Source organism: Marmota marmota, unplaced genomic scaffold (genome assembly GCF_001458135.2).
Source record: "Marmota marmota marmota unplaced genomic scaffold, marMar, whole genome shotgun sequence".
Taxonomy (NCBI): domain Eukaryota; kingdom Metazoa; phylum Chordata; class Mammalia; order Rodentia; family Sciuridae; genus Marmota; species Marmota marmota.
Window position 1 is genome coordinate 14,098,272 of NW_025999998.1, and position 18,566 is coordinate 14,116,837.

Genomic DNA, 18,566 nt, shown 5'->3' on the forward strand with positions numbered 1-18,566 from the left:
ATGGTAGGTCATCTGCTTTCTTCAAAGTCTATTGATTTAAATGTTAATCTTGCCTAAAAAGAATACCTTCATAGAAATATCTGTAATGTTTGACCAGACATCTGGGTACTCTGGCCTTGCCAAACTGACATATAAAATCAATTATCACAGAATCTTTTCTATCCAACTTTCCAAATCTTCAGACTCATCTCTGTTGTTCAGATTTGGTTTAGACACCAATTTCTTTGAGAGCCTCCTGTTTTCAACGTTGGGGTTATTACCTCCCCTTTGGGCCCCACATATTACCCTATTCTTATTCAGAGCACAGAATTATTTTATCACAAATGCCTATTTTTGCAGTCTCATTTCTCACACCAGGAGCTGCATGAACTTCTAAATTATTCACTCTTGTAACTGCATCTCCTCCATAGTACCTGACACCTAAGTGTTGCTCCTTAAATATTTATTGAATTAATGAGTCCTATGTGCTTCCAGTTTCTACCTTTGTAGCCCACCTTTTCTTTCTCTCTTCTGTCTCCATAAACAGAGTGGTAACTAGACCTAATATGCTTTTGCCCCAGCACTCAGTATGCCAAGTTTTAAAATTACTATTCAGTTAGTTCAATAGAACATTCTTTTTTTTAAAGAGAGAGACAGAGAGAGAGAGAGAGAGAGAGTTTATTAATATTTATTTTTTTTAGTTCTCGGTGGACACAACTTCTTTGTTTGTATGTGGTGCTGAGGATTGAACCTGGGCCGCACGCATGCCAGGCGAGCACGCTACCGCTTGAGCCACATCCCGAGCCCTCAATAGCACATTCTTATGGTTTGAAATGTTTTATCCCTCAAAGATCATGTGCTGGAGCTTGGTTCATAATGTAAATGGTACTGAGAGGTGGTAGAATCATTATGAGACAGGACATGTTGGCAAGCAATTAGGTCATGGAGATACCACCTTTAGAAGGGATTAAAGGCCATCTTGCAGGAGGGGCTAGTTCTTGCAGGACCGGATTAGTTACTGCAAGAGCAGGTAGTTATAAAGTGAAGATAACCCATGTGTCTTGAATATGCTCCTGTTGTGTGATGTCATTCACAGGAAAGCCCTCACCAGATGTGACCACCTGATCTTGGTGGTGATCAGCCTCTACAACAGGAGTTAAATAGACCTTTTATAAATTAACCCAGCACTTTTTTTGTTATAGCAACAAAAATTGAACCAAAATACACATGCACGATGTATTACTAAGTTTAACACCTAGTTAGCAAGAATAATTAGTTAAAATAGGAAGCTACCAGATGGAGAGTAATATCAATAGCAGTCATATGTGAGCTGAGAAATGAATTACAAAGTTGATTTGAGGGCATGTTTTAGGCTGGCAGTAGTTCCAGCTCTGTCTGGACATTTCCACTGCACATAGTACCTTTTAATGGCAGAACTATTAACTTTACATGTGGGTATGAAAAGTAAAATATACTCACATGAGGAAGTTATGGCTAGGATAGAATGTGGACGCGCTTTTCTATCCACAGAAAGGGGCCAATCCTCAACCATGCTATTTCCTTCTCTTTCTTTACTCCTGTGCTTCCTTCAAATATCCCTGAGTCTCATTTCTCAGAGACTTGAAGCATATGAGGAGGAGTCAGGGCAGCAGCACCCAAGAGGAGGCTCAGCTTCCTGCCCACCCATGGGACTCTCTCAAGGGATGGTATTGGTGAGGGTCATATGGCATGTCTCGGGAAGTTCCTGCTCTGCCACCTACAGGGGCTTAGGACTCCTCCATTCAGCGGGAAAAAGCAGCAATGGCTATCTCAGTTATAAAAAGAATGCCCTCTGGAAGTTCAGGAGGCCTTATAATTGAGGGCCACTAGGAAAAATATTACCTCCTTTGCTGAGAGAATAATTTCAGTCTCTACTCTGTCACATTCTCCATACGCCCCCAATTTATCAACCACAGAGACTTTGAAATGTATTAAGAGGCATGAGGTTTCTATTTCAGCTGAAGGAAAAAAAAAATGTCATCAACGAGGAAGCCAAGCTGGTACTCAGAGGATCAAGGGAGATCCTCGCATCCGCCGGCCCCTCAGTCTGATGATTTATAAAAAGATTGCTTTTGGGCTAATCTGGTATCACTTTGTCTTTAGGTGTGAAGGACTGGAAAAGAATAAACTTGTTAGCTGAAGAAACCCTGAATGGAGAGGGGCTTGAGTGGGAGGTGTCAGCAGGGAAGGTGCGATTGGCTGTCTGTAGGCCATCTGTGTGTGTCGGGGGAAATGCTGAGAACTCATGAGAAGGAAGGAGGACAATGTGGTGCTGGGGCTGCCTCTTCAGATCAAATCCCACATGATCCAAGGATGGATGGAGCTGCCTTGGGGAGGGGAAATGCCATTTTATCCTTGGTGCACCAAGTGTTTCTATTTCCCATGGCCGCTGTGACAAAGTGCATTAAAAGAAAGCAAGGTCATAAGAGGAAAGTGTATCAGCAGGGCTGCATCCTGCTGGAGGTTCTAGGGGAGAAACTGTCTCTTTACCTCTCCCAAATTCTAGAGGCCATCCAGTTTCCTTGGTTTGTGACCCTCTGTCATCCATCTTCATTGCAAGCAGAGGACTTTTCAAATCTGTGGTCTCTGCTTCCATCTCCACAGCTCCTCTCCCTCGATCCTTCTACCTTCCTCTTAGAAAGATGGTTGTAATGACATCGGGCCTCTTCATGTACTCTAGGGTAATCTCTTAATCTGACTATCTTTAAACATGTCTGCAAAGATCCCTTTTGCCAAGAAAGGAAATGAATGCACAGGTTGCAGGGATTAGAATGTGGGATATCTTTGGGGGCCATAATTCAGTCTCCCATATCAAGGCTGTGAAACTCAGCTATGTTTCCATGGTGACTTTTGGGTCAAGAGCTTCCACGGTGGTCACTGCTCTCATGGCCTGTAATTCTCTTCCCTGTTTCCTAGATTACACAGAGCTGGGTGAGGATCAATTGTCAAACCAGGGCCTACCTTGGAGCTGTGTTCACCCATCTTATTTTTGGTACTGGGGAGTAAGCCCATGGCACTGAGCTATATCCCTAGCCCTTTCTACTTTTTTTTTTTGAGGCAGGTTCTCAATAATTGCTGAGGCTGACCTCAAACTTGTTATCCTCCGCCTCAGCCTCCCAAATTGCTGAGATTATAGGTATGCACCACAATAACTATTCCATTTTATTTTTTATTTTTGGTACTGGGGATTGAATTCAGGGGCACTAGACCACTGAGCCACATCCCCAGCCCTATTTTGTATTTTATTTAGAGACAGGGTCTCACTGAGTTGCTTATTGCCTTGTCTTTGCTGAGGCTGGCTTTGAACTTGTGATCTTCCTGCCTCAACCTTCCAGGCTGCTGGGATTATAGGGGTGCAGCACTGCGCCCGACTCCCTGTTTTATTTTTAATCTAAGAAAACAATAAAGAAGTATTAATGTCAAGTCACAAAATGTCCGAATCAAGGGTATCTAAGACACTGTGTGATCCAATTCTCTTCATCTTATACCTGAGGTGCAGAGAGTCTGATACAACCTGTGAAGGTCAATAGCTAGTAAGTGAACAAGAGATGTGCACCTACTTCCTACTTCTCATGACGATGCCTTGCTTGGGAATTAGGCTCCAGCCTTAGTCGCTATGTGATTTTGCCATTCCTCGATCCAGGTGAAATGGGGTTAATAACAACACATTTAAAAAAACACAAGAAAAACAAAAGTTAAATTTCAAGAAGTTTACTGATCTAAGGCAACTACTGTTTACCAATGGGGCTGATGCAGAAAATGACAGAATAGGGCCAACTGGATTGAAACTAAGGATGAAGACATTTTTTTCTTAGGTTCAGAAATATGCCTAAGGAATAGACCCGAAATAAGGATGGAGGGAAAAGTCTAGCTTTTTTTTTTTTTTTAAATGCTGGTTAATAGAAAAGTATGGGTGTCAGATGTTGTCCTAAGTCCCAAGAAAAAAAGTTTATTGATATTTACCTTTTGGATTTTTCAAACTGCTGAAAATACAGATAAAAACAACTTTTTAATTTTTTGTGGCACTAAGAACTAAACCCAGGGCCTCCTGCTAGGCAAGTGCTTAACCCCTGAGCTACATTCCCATCCCTTTTCATTTTTTGTTTTGAGACAGTCTCACCAATTGGCTTAGGGCTTCACTAAGTTGCTGAGGCTGGTCTTAAACCTGTGTTCCCCCTGCCTCAGTCTCCCGAGTAGCTGGGATTACAGGTGCGCACCATTGTGCTTGTGCCTTTAAAATTCTTTACGGATTAAGAACATATTCCTGTGCTTAACTAGGACTGTGGAATCTACCAATATTAGATAAAGCACTTAAGGTATGGAAATCCAGAATTTATACAAATCCTGATGCAGATGGGAGAAAGAAGTGCCCTCCTTCTACCTGCTTCAGTTCTTTGCCATTTGGGTTTATAGTTCCCACAGGCCTGGTTTATTGATCTACAGCTTATTTTTCCTATGCCATTTGTTAAGTCAGTTTCTTCTCTACTGTAAATCAGGAGACAATGCAGTTTCTTTTGGAAACCAAACGAACACTCTTAGTTCACTTGGCATTTTGTAGTACAATTAATTTGTAAATGTATTTAACAGTATAGGAATATTTAGGGAAATAGATTAACTAGAGATGATGTGCATAGTTGGACTTGGAAAATAACTAACATTTTCACCTCTTTGTAGCCTTGATATGACCATTGGCAGGAAGAGAAATTAAGCAGAAGGAAGAGAGGAGGGAGATGGTGTTGAAAGGGATGTTTCTGAGATGAGTGGGAGGTGGTGGGGGAGGAGTTGGGCAAATGGAATGCCAAAATCCATTTCGGATCATAAGCTGGATGACCTGTAAAGTTTGAGATTTTTAAAGGATCTTCAACTGATGGTAGACGCCATCTTGTGAAAAACCAGTCAGGCTTGGAGTCTGATCAGTCAAGGTTGGGTAAAGGCCACTTCCTCAGAAATTACACATAGAACGAGAGCAGCAGTGAGTAGAGTGAATTTCATAAGCAAATACCCTTCTCTGGAAGCACTGGGCCGAGCTCTCCGTGCAGCCTTTAATTGAATACCATTGAATGCCACCTAAAGGAGAGAAGAGGTAGAGACAGGGGAATATCTTGAGATGTACGATTTTCCTTGTCTCAGATGCTTCAGCTAACTAACATATTAGAAATAAATAAATAAAGCAAAACAAAACAAAAACACTAGGTTTATCAAGATATACAAATCTAGTGTCCATAGTACTGGGAACAGTTCATTTTGTCATCTGGCCTTTCAATACTCTCACTTAAACTATTTTAGTTGGGTACATTGCAATACCCAGGCCTTGAAATTGTCGAACAAAACGGCTTTCCAACTCAGATTATAAAAGCCATGTAATTGCTATTGACTGTATAGAAATTTCTGAAGTGTTAGCTGTTCGGAAGCTTGCTGATAATCATCTTCCAGTTTTACCCAGGTCATGAGTTATTTACAGGGCTAGATCCAAAGAAAGATAGGTAGATGTGTGTTTTTCAGAAAAGGCGGCTTATTCGTGACTCCACTAATTTTCTTCCCCCCTGGTTAAAGAAGTGATGAACATTTTTCTGTAGAAAGGGCTGTGGATCAATCCTTTAATACATGACCCTTTGGGGGACATTCAAAATCCACACTAGCAACTCTCCTCCATAACAAATAATTAACTGCCCCAAATGTTGATAATGCCAAAGTTGAGAAACTTTGTTAATAAAACTATCAAAAATTAAAATTTTAGATTTGTTTGTTTCATATCAGTGTGGAATGGCAAAATTTCCAGGTTAGGAAACTCTTCTTCCCATGACATTTTAGTCACTCCAGGTCTTTCCCACCACAGTTATCACTGATGTTTTGCTCTGTAAACTTCTGGGCTCCTTCTTATGCACAGAGTCCTTTCCTATTGGGATGTCAGTCAGACTAGATGACTCTGTCCATGTTCAAGAGCAATGCCTGAGAACCAATCTCCATCTCCCAGTTTTACCCAGTTCACAGGATATTTACAGGGCTGGAACCACAGCAGGATTATGTAGAAGTGTGTTTCTCAGTAAAGGAGGCTTTTCATGACCCCACTAATTTTCTTCCCCTCTAGTTAAAGAAGTGATGAACATTCTCTGTAGAAAATGTGAAGAATGAACAAAAGTGCAAAGCACAAGGGACCTTGGTACCGTGCCCTGTCAATAATGATGGGGCTCTGACTAACGTGGAGCAGAGAGAGGGGAGGTAGGCTATCAAGTGTGAACAGAGCGTGATAACCCTTTTAATTGCAAATCCCCTCCAGATGTGACCCATGATTCTTTTTCTTTCTCCCAACTATTTTGACATCCTTTAATGTTTGTTCTTCCTTTCCAATTTCTGGAGGTGGGGCCAGGTGGGACAGTGTTAGGTCATTGGTGGGGGGGTTCACCCTTGAAGGGGATATTGGGACCCTAGCCCATTGATTTTCTTTTTTTTGCTTCCTGGCCACCATGAGGTAAATGGCTTCCCCTGTCATGTTCTCCAACTAAGAAATTGCAGAAACGTAGAGTTTTGCTTTGTTGATTTGTATTTATATGTAGTATTCTGTATGTACTACTGTTTTACAGCTGATCCCCCCCAATCCCCCAGCTGTCTGTAATGTTTTTGGTATCATGTTAAAAAAAACAGATCTAGTTCATTCTAAGCATTCAATTGCTTGAACACCACATAGTTCAACAGCTTGTTGTAGGTGAGCCTTCAGGCCAATTCCACTGCTTTGCTGTTAAACACAATGCTGTAATAACAACTTTGATGCATATAAATATTTCTCTGCGGCAGATACCAAGAAAAATAATTGCTTTGAAGAGGGCTATGCTCATTTAACATTTTTCTTTATTTTTTAATTTTTTTAAAGTTGTCAGTGGACCTTTATTTATTCATATGCAATGCTGAGAATCAAACCTAGTGCCTCACACATGCTAGGCAAGCACTCTACCACTGAGCCATGGACCACAGCCCATCATCTAACATTTTAATAAAAATTTGCAAATTATCTAAAAAAAGGTGTAACCAATCTAAATTGCCATTGGAAATGTATGAAACTTCCCATCTCTCCACACTATCATGAAACCTTAATATAATAAATTTTTGTATTTAACAATTTGATGGGTTAAAAATATTACATATATTTCTGTAATTTGCATTGCCTTGATTTTTACCAACAAGTTTGAGCATTATTTTTGCTTTTAGGCATATTTATATTTTCTCTTTCAGGAATTGCCTTCATATTTTCTTTAACATTTTTTTCCCTGATAGTTGGTATTTTTTAAAAATTTGTTTTCTAGAAATTCTTTATTCTGAATAAATGTTAATATATTTTTTCTATTATCTATGTTCCAACTATTTCTTCCCATTTTATTCCTTATGTTTTACACATTGGAGTTTTAAAAATAAATTTAAACATTTTTATATATTTAAATTTATCTATCATTTCCTTATGAATTTTGGGATTGGGATGTTAAGGAGACCGTCTCTTTTTCAAACTCAATATATGTGTCCTTTCATATTTTCTTCTAGTTTTAAGTCATGTGAATTTTTATGCTTAACTTTATTATTTATTTATTTATTTTTGTGGTGCTGGGGAGGGAACTTAGGGCCTCACATATTCTAGGCAAGTGCTCTGCCACTGAGCTATGTCCCCAGTCCTTATCTTTAGGTTTAACTTTTTAGTCCAGGTGGACCAGGTCAGATTCACTGGCATGTAGTTTGTGAAGTGGCTCAGGGCCCCATGTTTACAAGGGTTCTGTAAATTAACTATTATTTTTTTAAACATGTGAATAGTTTAAATGAGGCCATATAGAAATTTATCAGTGCTCCAGACACATACTCCATGCATTTAAATCTTGGCTACAACACTCATTAGCTGTGTAACTTTGTACAAGTTATTTAATCTGTGCCTCAGCTTTCTCATCTTTAAAATGGGAATAGTGATAGCCATGTCCAGCAGATGTCAGTGTATTGCTGGTGAACGTTTGTTGTTATAAAGGTTTTCCCTTATAACTTTTTTTGGTGTGTTTGTGTGTTGCTGGGGATTGAACCCAGGACCTTGTGCATGCGAGGCAAGCACTCTACCAACTGGACTATATCCACAGCCCTCCCTTATAACTTTAATATGTGTATATCAAGTGTCCAGACTTATCTTTACTGCCAAAAATACATGCTGGAAAAAGAGCCTTTTTAATATACAGGGCTGGGAAAACTGGATATACATAAGTAGAAGAATGAAATTAGATCCCTGTCTCTCACTCTGCATAAAAGTCAGATCAAAATGGATCAAAGACCTAGGAATTGGACCAGAAACCTTGCAGCTGTCAGAAGAAAACACAGGGTAAACAGTCTATCATATAGGTGCAAGCACCAACTTTCTCAACAAGACACCTACAATGCAAGAAATAAAATTGAGAATCAATAAGTGGGATGCTGAAAGCTTTTAAAAAGCTTTTGCACAGCAAAAAAAAAAAAAATGTGAAGAAAGCCAACAGAATGGGAGAAATTCTTTGCCACATAGGGGATTAATATCCAGAATATAGAAGAACTTAAAAAACTCAGTGCCCAAAAAAAGTAAAATCCCAAAACAAACAACAACAACAAACTAAAGCCCCATTCAAAAAATGGGAAGGACTAAATAGAAATTTCTCAAAAGGAAGAAACACAAATGCCCAACAAACATGAATAACTGTTCAAAATCTCTAGCAATTAGGGAAATACAAATTAAAACTACACTAAGATTTCACCTCACTTCAGTCAGAATGGCAATAACACAATAATAATAATTAAGAACACAGATAATAATAAATGCTGGTGAGGATGTGGAGAAAAAGGTACACTCATACATTGTTGGTAGAGCTGCAAATTGGTACAGCCATTCTGAAAAGCAGTGTGGAGATTCTTCAAAAAGTTAAGAATGGGACCACCATAAGACCCAGCTAGCCCACTTTTTGCTATTTATTCAGAAGAACTAAAATCAGCACACTATAGCTGTACAACCACTTCAATGCTTATAACAGCACAATTCACAGCAATCAAATTATGGAATCAGTCCATATGCCTGTAAATAGATGAATTGTTCAAGAAAATGTGGTATAGATACACAAAGGAGCTTACTCAGCCACCAAGAATGAAATAATGCCATTTGCCAGTACGTGGATGAAAACGGAGAACATCATGCTAAGTGAAATAAGCCTGACTCAGAAAATCAAGAGTCAACTATTTTCTCTCATATGGTAGAAGCTAGAATCAAATAAGAGAAAGAAGGCAGTGGAGGCAGGGATCAGATAGCATACAGACAGAGAAGATCAGTGGAATAGAAGAAGGAGAACGAGAGGGAGGGAGGAAGGATGGGAACGGGGAAGAAATATGGAATGAATGCAACAAAAATCCTGCTTTATTTATTTATTTAAAAAATATTTGTTTTTTAGTTGTAGATGGACACAATATTTTTATTTATTTATTTTTATGTGGCACTGAGGATCGAACCCAAGGCCTCTCATGTGCTAGGCAAGTACTCTGCCACTGAGCCACAACCCCAGCCTGTGTTATACATATATATTTATAAAATATATCAAAGGGAATTTCATCTATAGGTATATGTAGAAAGTACCAATTAAAAACCATGGAGCAAAAGTAACAGAGGAAGGAGAATAGGGGAAGGGAAGTGAGGAAAAGGAGACGACAGGGAATGGGGAAAGAAATCAAATTCCTTGCATGTATGATTTTGTCAAAATGAACCCAACTACTATGTATAATTATAATGTTCTAACAAAAATATAAAAAAATTTAAAATGGAAAAAAAAAAGACTTACCTTTAATATGAATCTTTTTAAAACAATACTGACCAGGTTTTGTTCTGCAGGTTCCAAAGTCCAAAAGACATCCATGGAAGGGGACTGAGAGATTGCATGATTTACAAATCATACTTCCCTCAAGCTGGATTCCAGAGATGAAAAAACAATGGGAAAATAGTGCTGGATACCAGAGAGAAAAAATAGATGGGGTGGGGGGAAGGAGGAAGAAGAAAAAATAAAGAAGAGATTTTCAACTTTAAAAAGTAAGCAATATTAAACTTTTTTTTTTCAAAAACTCACATAAATTAAAATCATTTTGATATTCTAACAGGGGAAAAATTAAAGCATATGCTACATAAATGATTGAAAGCACCCTGAACTGATAGTAATCAGAAATGAGAACTAGTGGTTTAAATGACTTAGTTAAAATTTATTCATTAAATAATTTAGTGTTTCATTAAATCAAACCAAAGTTATTTCACCAGAGAATTTCGGCTGCATACTTGCTGTTAGGACTTCATTTCAATGCCTAAGGTAGCATATAATACATAATGGGTTCTTCATGAATATTTATTACTTGATTAATGTTTACTTATTGGTTATCTTCAATACTCAAATTTAGTGGCTCAAATATGTTATTCATTTTGTTAAGTAGATTGAGTTCTGAGATTCTTGATCTTTGGAAACACAAGTAAGATTGTAAAGGTGTTATCTAGAATATTGGTTTTCAAATTCCAATAGGCATCGGATTTATTTAAATGATTAAAATGAACAGATTACCAAGGACCCCACATACCTGAGTTAGAATCCATGAAAAAGGGCCCTGGAATTTGTATTTCGTATATGCTAAAATAGCTGAGGGCATATGATTTGGTCATAGATGTCTGGATTGTTATAGTATTGGAGAATCACTGGTTTTTCAATTACAGGATTGATTATAGTGTTGGAGAATCACTGGTTCTACTAGTTCAGGAATCCTTTATTAAAACTCATGCAGAGATCCTTGGTCAGTGATGAAGAGTTCAGCACCATCATCAAAAATGGTTCAGGGGTTGGGGATGCAGCTCAGTTGGTAGAGTGCTTGCCTCGCATGCATAGGGCCCTGGGTTTAATGCCCAACACCACCAAAAAAACCAAACAAACAAACAAAACAAAACAAAAAAAAACAACAAAAAAACAAAAAACAAACCCCTAAAACCAAACCAAAACAAGACAAAAAAACAACTCAGCTTGTTAAAAGATTCTTCTGTAATTGAGCCAAAATTTGACCTAGTGTTCACAGTTTCCATTTTTTAAATATATAATGACCACCACCTATTCACTGATAACCCCCCCAAAAGAGTAATTTATTAGACATTTTGTACAAGGTATTTTATATCTCCTGTGGGAGACCATCCTTACATGTGACTGAGTCATACTCCCTGGCTGGGTGCTGAGGCGCTCAGTCACAGAAATGTGGCAGAGCTTTCCCCACCCTTCTTGGGTTCAAGGGTCAGTGTCTTGTGCATGGGTGTATCTTGCCACAGCCCCACAGTTCCTTTGTAATATAATCCCTTGCCCTGTTTAGGATAGAATCTTCCATGGAAGTGCCTTGTGTGTGTCCCCTTCTCTTACTGTGCCCTTGGGTGTGGCCTACCCAGATGTCAGTCAACCTGCTGACAGTGGACATCATGAAGATAGACTCAGCCCCCTGAAACCTGACCCCTTGCCTCATTTGAATACCTTCTCCTCAATAAAAGGGGTCAGTGCATGCTTTTGCTCTCTCTTTCTGCGGACCCTTAAGGTCAGAGGAGCCATCACAGCGACCCCAAAGAAAAAGGTATTTGTGTCTCTTGTGTGGTTATTTTTGCACAGCCCAGTTCAATTGGAGTGACCTCTGAGTCTTTTAGTAACGAGAACAGAAACCTGGCAATCTCCTGCTCCTATATTGGAGTTAACTTTTAATAGAAAACAGACCAATGAGAATTGTTAACTTCTGTTGATTACTCTTAGGTTCAACCTCATCTAAGGGCACTTAAAAAATTTCACATTCTTTCTCTAGCTGATCATGACAAACTTTCAATCTTTAAACAATGATTGATAAACAAATATTTTTTTTAAATGGAGTTTATGCTAAGGAGTCTGCTAAGCAATTTATATGCATTAGCACAACCATTCACCCAACTTTAATATCTTTCCACCATGTATCATAGTTTCTCTCATTTCATATAAAACTGAGGTCTTTTTGTTTTTTTAATTTTTTAATGTTTATTTTTTAGTTTTCAGCGGACACAACATCTTTGTTTGTATGTGGTGCTGAGGATCGAACCCGGGCCGCACGCATGCCAGGCGAGCGCGCTACTGCTTGAGCCACATCCCCAGCCCTAAAACTGAGGTCTTAATGGTTTGCTGAAGTGGCAGAGACAGAGGGCTTGTTGAAATCCAAGCCATTTTTGGCAAGTTCATGGTATCCCTAAAATTGCCAATCTTTTTAACCACTGAGCCACATCCCCAGTCCCCTCACCCCCCACCCCCATTTTTTTTTGTTTTGAGGCAAGGTCTCAGTTGCTTAGGTCCTCACTAAGTTGCTGAGACTGGCTTTGAATCTTTTGAGCTTCCTGCCTCAGCTTCCCAAGCTGCTGGGATTACAGACATGTGCCATTATGCCTGGCAAAAATATTGACTCCCTCATTTTATTCCCTTTGTTCTGGTTGGGGATAGTACTCAGGATCTTACATGCTAGGCAACAGTTCTAACAATGAACTACTCCTCAGCCTGCCCACCTTTTATGTGTACCAGACCTGATCAACCTCTTCCTGATGGAGACCTTGGCTCCTCCTGGATTAGGGTCTATTGATTACTAGATCACTGGCCTGGCTGTTTCTTCAAATCACCCAAATGAGTTTTCTTCTGGATTTATAATCACTCAATCTCACAACTTGCCCTTAGAGATCCGCCACATTACTTAGACCTTTGGTACTAGGAGGACCCAAGATGGAGTGCTCACATAATACTTAAATCACCCCGACTGGCTCCTTGCCTGAGGCCCCTGAACTGTTTCTAGATGAGACCTGTTGCAGGTTTAATCGCTCCCTCTCAAACTGTCCCACCTTCTGATTTCCCATTTTGAAGGTCCATAGCCTTTTTCCTCCTAAAACCTTGACTCTGATATCCTTCATTGCAAATGAAGATGATACCTTGGCTGCCAGCCCTTTTTGGTGACTGTCATTCTGCAGCTACTTGAATACTTACAAATATGTTCTCAGATTCCCTTTTTCTTTCTTCCAGTCTCCTTTTGTCTAAAAATTTACTGTAGATTTTATTAACATGTTTATTACATGGCAGATTCCAATTTGACACCTAAGATTAATGCTTTAGATTAGATGTAAGATGAATACTTTCCCTACATGAATAATTCTGATGTATGCTATTCTATGTATGACTTTTATTAGTGGAGGAATATCCAAATTTTTTTTTGTGTGTATAGTCATATATAGCTATTATAAATTGTAAATGTCATATACAAATATATATATATATATATATATATATATATATATATATATATATACACACACACACACACACATACATACATATATAGTCATATACAAATCACAAATATATAGTTATTCAAAAATGTGTTATATATCATGATGATGGTGACCTTTTTAAATACTCTTCATTTCATGGTCAGTGTTGAGAAGCAGAAGTTAAGTACTAACCACAAAATTTCTCTTTATGCTGGATTTTCTTCTTTTGCTCTCACATCTTCCTTTTTGTCCAGCAAAATTAATGCAATCCCCTGAATCCATTTTTCATGATATCCAAGGTACAGAAGATGTTTTCTTGTGATTTTTCACCTATTTGATGTTTTCAACTATTTTCTTGTGAGTTTTCACTGCCTCTCTTTAGACTGAGCTTTTCCTCTTGTGTTGGAGGCTAGCTGGCTTCCCCTATTTATGTTATATGCCAAGCATAGGGGGCATTTGAATTGTTGACCCCAGTATTTGGTACCAAACGTCTCCAAGTCTCAAAATTAGGGTTTTATTTATTCTGAGGTATCTTTCAGATTCCTCCTACTGAAGTGTGGTCTCAATAGTAGCAGCTTCAGTCACGTTTGGAAACTTGTTGGAGATGCAGAATCTTGGGACCTCAGGCTTTCCCTGAGACCTACTGAATCTAACCCTCTCCATGTTGATAAGCTGTCCAGGTGACTCCTCCGTACATCGTGCTGTAGAAGCCAGCTTCTTTTGCTCCTTCCTCTTTCTTCTTCTAAGAAATTCTGTTTAACTCTAGGTGCAATAAGAGAACATCTGTGCTCCTTGCCATCTTACCACTGCACTGAGAGGGAGAAGGATCCCATGTGGTGCTGGATCTTCCTTGTTTGGAGACATTACCTTTCTGAACACCCACCTAGTTTGAGGCACTTTAGGAATTCTGTAAAAGGAATAAAAAATTCCCTGGAACTCCTTCAGTGGTTTTTATAAATGAAGGAATGTTGGAGTCTGTGGAAATGAGCACTTCGAAGAGGAAAAGTGCTTGGAGGTCCTGGTTATGCTTTGTTTTTTGTTCCAATTAGTTCTCTCACTTTCCTGTATTTATACCAGTCTAGTTTGGTATGTGTGTTCTAACTTAGCAATAACTATAATCATCTGTGATACTCTACCAACTCAATTTCCTCCTCTATAAAATGGGGACAACAGCTGTCATGAGGATTACGTGAATTCATACAAATTAAATGTTTAGGATAGAACCCGAAATACAGTAAGTGATCAATAAATTTTAGCTCCCATTATTATTAGTTGAGTGCTTACTTAGGCCTTGTTATAAGAATGCAGAAGTTAACAGAGTCTTTTAAGAGGCAGAAGATGGTTAACCCAAGAGTAGGTTTGGAAGAAGCAGCAAGAGAAGGTGTTCCTACATTAGTATTTTTCAAATCACCTCATGTGAGGCTACCTTCCACTTAGTCATATTATAGTTCTGCTATTTCTTTTCTTTTAAGAAACTTTTTTTGGAAGTTGTAGATAGACAGAATGCCCTTATTTATTTTTATGTGGTGCTGAGGATCTAACCCAGCGCCTCACACATGCTAGGCAAGCGCTCTGCCACTGAGCTACAGCCCCAGCCCTAGTTCTGCTATTTCTTATGTAATTTCTTAATAACTTACCACTCAAAAGGCAGAATGAGATGAAAACACGAACAAGGACCATCCTTCTCATTCTTAGATTTGTAGCCAAAAGGAAGATGGAAGGAAAGACACGTCCCACCATTAAACCTCTCCTGGGGAAGTAATATAGTCACACATTTATGTCAGCAATTTTAAAAAGGGAAACAACTGGCAAGGTTTCATTCATTTCACTAAGAATGTATACGTACATTTATTTTGTGAAGGAGGAAAAATAAACCACTTATCTTTGTAAAAAGTATTCACCACAAAACTTCTAATTCCAGAATATTTTAAGTTTAAATATCTTCTTATTATCAAAGGCCACATCCTTCTTTCATTGTCTCCTTGAATTTTTATTGTTTAATACAAAAATATGAAGCAAGATAGATGATGATCTAGGAAAATATTCATTTTCCTAGATGATGTTCTAGGAAAATATTCATTTAAGCTTCTTCACAAATTAATGCTTTCATCATAAAAAGCCATATGCATAAGGAAAAAAATCATTATAATCATAATCACGATAGTTAACAATAGTTAATATAAGGGGAAAGAAATTATTGGATTGGCTAAAATACAGCACTTCAGTTTTTCACAACTTACTGATCTTTGTGAAGGTCTTGTGGGAGTTTTATTGGTCTGAACTTCTTTAAAAGGTTGACAACAAGTAAAGTCTTTGACACAATAAAGTCTGTTATAACTGACATCAACAGCTAGTGCCTGATCCACAAGGTTCCAAATGGTTTAACAGTAAGTATTGCCCAGGTAGACAGACAGGAGGACTTTTTACTCGAGCACTCCTCCCTCATGAAATAACTAATAAGGCTAAGGCAGCCTACAAACTGTAAATTTGGCTAAAGATTTCACTGTGCTGCAGATTAGTCCAGATATACATAGTCATGTGGGCATACTGTCTATTAGGTAAACTACTTGGTCTTGATTTTCTTTTTCTCTTGATGCTGGGGATTTAATACTCATGCATGATGATCTGTGTTCTATCACTAAGCTAGACCCCAAACTATGGTCTTGATTTAAAAAAAAAATCATATAATCCTTGATACATACAAAAAGTACTTTGATTTAAAAATAACATTTATTTCTAAATTAATGTATAATTCAAAACGAATACATTTTCTTTTCTTTTTTCTTATTAGAGTTTTGTAGTTATGTATAGTAGTTGGGTTCACTCCAACAGACTCATACATGCATGGAATTTGACTTCAGTTCACAATACCCCCATTTTCCCTTCTTCCTCTCCCCTATTCTCCTTCCTCTACCCTGCTAGACTCCTTTTTTACTCATCTATTTATATATATTTGATTGATCATTTTAATTTATACATAAAAATGAAATTCCCTGTGGTATATTTATATAGGCACATAACATGACTTTTGGATTTTGGTACTGGGGATTGAACTCAGGGGCACTTGAACATTGAGCCACATCCCCAGCCCTATTTTCTATTTTTTCTTTAGTGAGAGGGTCTCACTGAGTTGCTTAGTGCCTTGTTTTTGCTGAAGCTGGCTTTGAACTCACAATCCTCCTGTCTCAGCCTCCCCCGAGCCTCTGGGATTACAGGTATGTGCCACCATACCTGGCACATAACATGAATTTTTTAAAAAAAATTTTTTAGTTGTCAATGGACCTTTATTTTATTTATTTATATGCGGTGCTAAAGATCGAACCCAGGGCCTCACAGGTGCTAGGCAAGTGCTCTACCACTGAGCCACAACCCCAGTCCATATAACATGATTTTTAAAGAATTCATTCTGCATTGCCTCCCCTCACCCATTCCTCCACTTTGCCTCTCCTTCTCTATCTCCTTATTCTACATTACTGACCTTTCCTTTATCTTTATGTTATCCTATCCTTCCCTCCTCCTGTCCTTTATTTTATTCTAGTGTCTACATATGAAAGAAAATATTTAACCTTTGAGTTTTTGAATCTGGCATATTTCATTTAACATGATGTTCTCCATTTCCATCCATTTATCAGCAACTTCCATAATTTCATTCTTCCTTGCGACTGAGTAAAACTCCATTTTGCGTATATACACCATTCATCTATTGATGGGCATTTGGCTTGATTCCATAATTTAGCTTTTGTGAATTGTGCTGTTGCAAACATTAAAGGGGCTGCATCATTATAGTATATGCTGCTTTTACAAAATTAATACATTTTCTTAGAACATATTGAAAATATTAGGAATATTAAAATCTCCTTGACCACATTCCCACTAAACCTGTTGTCTTCCTCCAAAATAACCACGATATTGGTATGTTGGATTTCTTTTTCTTTTTTTTTTAAATATTTATTTATTTTTTTAGTTATCGGCAGACACAACATCTTTGTTGGTATGTGGTGCTGAGGATCGAACCCGGGCCGCACGCATGCCAGACGAGCACGCTACCGCTTGAGCCACATCCCCAACCCTGGATTTCTTTCTTTATAAAAATATTTTCCTATAGTTTATTCAAGAGCACCCTTTTTTAAAATTCTGTGTATTTTCATATACACTGTAACATGAAAATATTTATAATATTGTTTTTATTTTACTTTTGTAAAAATAATATCTATTCTCTTTTGCTTTGTATTTCACTAAAAATGTTGAAAATATTTCTGTCACTCTTTCAAATTGCTTCATATTTCCACTGATTTCACTCTAATAAAGAAGGAGATAAAAGCAGTATACCCTTGCAGATATTATTTCCTAAAAATTTGAGGTGTATGGCTCAATAACATTTTACACTTACAAATATGTGTATTTTTACCACTCAACACTTCCATCAACTTTGGAATTTTCTCATGCTCCTTCTCAAGTCAGTCCTCTTTCCAGGGGTAGCTGCTATTCTACTTGTGTTACTATTATTTAGTGTTACCTGTTCTTGAACTCCATATGTCCTATGAACTCACACAGTATATGCTGATTTTGTTTGTACATTATTTTGTACAAACAAAATGCTCTTCCTAGAGCATTTCACATGGAAAGGTCCATCCCTAAACTCCAAGACACCCAGTGGTCACTTTCAGGACCCTACCACTCCATGTTTCTTTCTTTCTTTTTTTTTTTTTTTAAAGAGAGAGAGAGAGAATTTCAATATTTATTTTTTAGTCTTCAGCGGTCACAACATCTTTGTATGTGGTGCTGAGGATCGAACCCGGGCTGCACGCATGCCAGGCGAGCGCGCTACCACTTGAGCCACATCCCCAGCCCCTCCATGTTTCCTTCCTTCCTTCCCTCCCTCCCTCCCTCCCTCCTTCCTTCCTTCCTTCCTTCCTTCCTTCCTTCTTTTTTGGTACTGAGGATTAAACTCTGAGGTACATTATCATTGAGCCACATCCCCAGCCCTTTTTATTTTTCATTTTGAAAAGGGGTCTTGATAAGTTGCTGAGGACCTCGACCTCACTAAGTTGCTGAGGCTGGCCTCAACCTTGCAATCCTCTTGCCTCAGCCTCCTAATTCCCTGGGATCACAGGTGTACACCACCACACCTAGTTCCACTTTGTTTCTTTTGCTTTCTAAAACATATATAGTGTAAAACAGCATGGTACTGGTACCAAAACAGGCAGGTGGACCAATGGTACAGAATAGAGGACACAGA

At 38.3% G+C, this 18,566-nt stretch overlaps 1 protein-coding gene across 1 annotated transcript; it reads right to left on the reverse strand.

Annotated features, from left to right (window-relative positions):
• Positions 1 to 4,960: 4,960 nt before the first annotated feature.
• Positions 4,961 to 12,919, reverse strand: CUNH9orf57 (chromosome unknown C9orf57 homolog). Its single transcript, XM_015492840.2, has 3 exons — positions 12,866 to 12,919; positions 9,834 to 9,957; positions 4,961 to 5,085 (listed from the first exon to the last, which is right to left on the reverse strand). Exons 1-3 carry the CDS (start codon positions 12,917 to 12,919, stop codon positions 4,961 to 4,963), a joined length of 303 nt encoding a protein of 100 aa, XP_015348326.2.
• Between the last annotated feature and the right edge of the window lie 5,647 nt (positions 12,920 to 18,566).

Excerpts from the sequence above, each read along its gene's own strand:
- CUNH9orf57 (XM_015492840.2), bottom strand. The coding sequence starts at position 12,919 with ATGGGAAATCAGAAGGTGGGACAGTTTGAGAGGGAGCGATTAAACCTG. Across the intron at positions 9,958-12,865 it reads AGCGATTAAACCTGCAACAG|CTTGAGGGAAGTATGATTTG; the intron begins GTCTCATCTAGA and ends TCTGGAATCCAG. Across the intron at positions 5,086-9,833 it reads TAAAAAGATTCATATTAAAG|GTGGCATTCAATGGTATTCA; the intron begins GTAAGTCTTTTT and ends TCTCTCCTTTAG.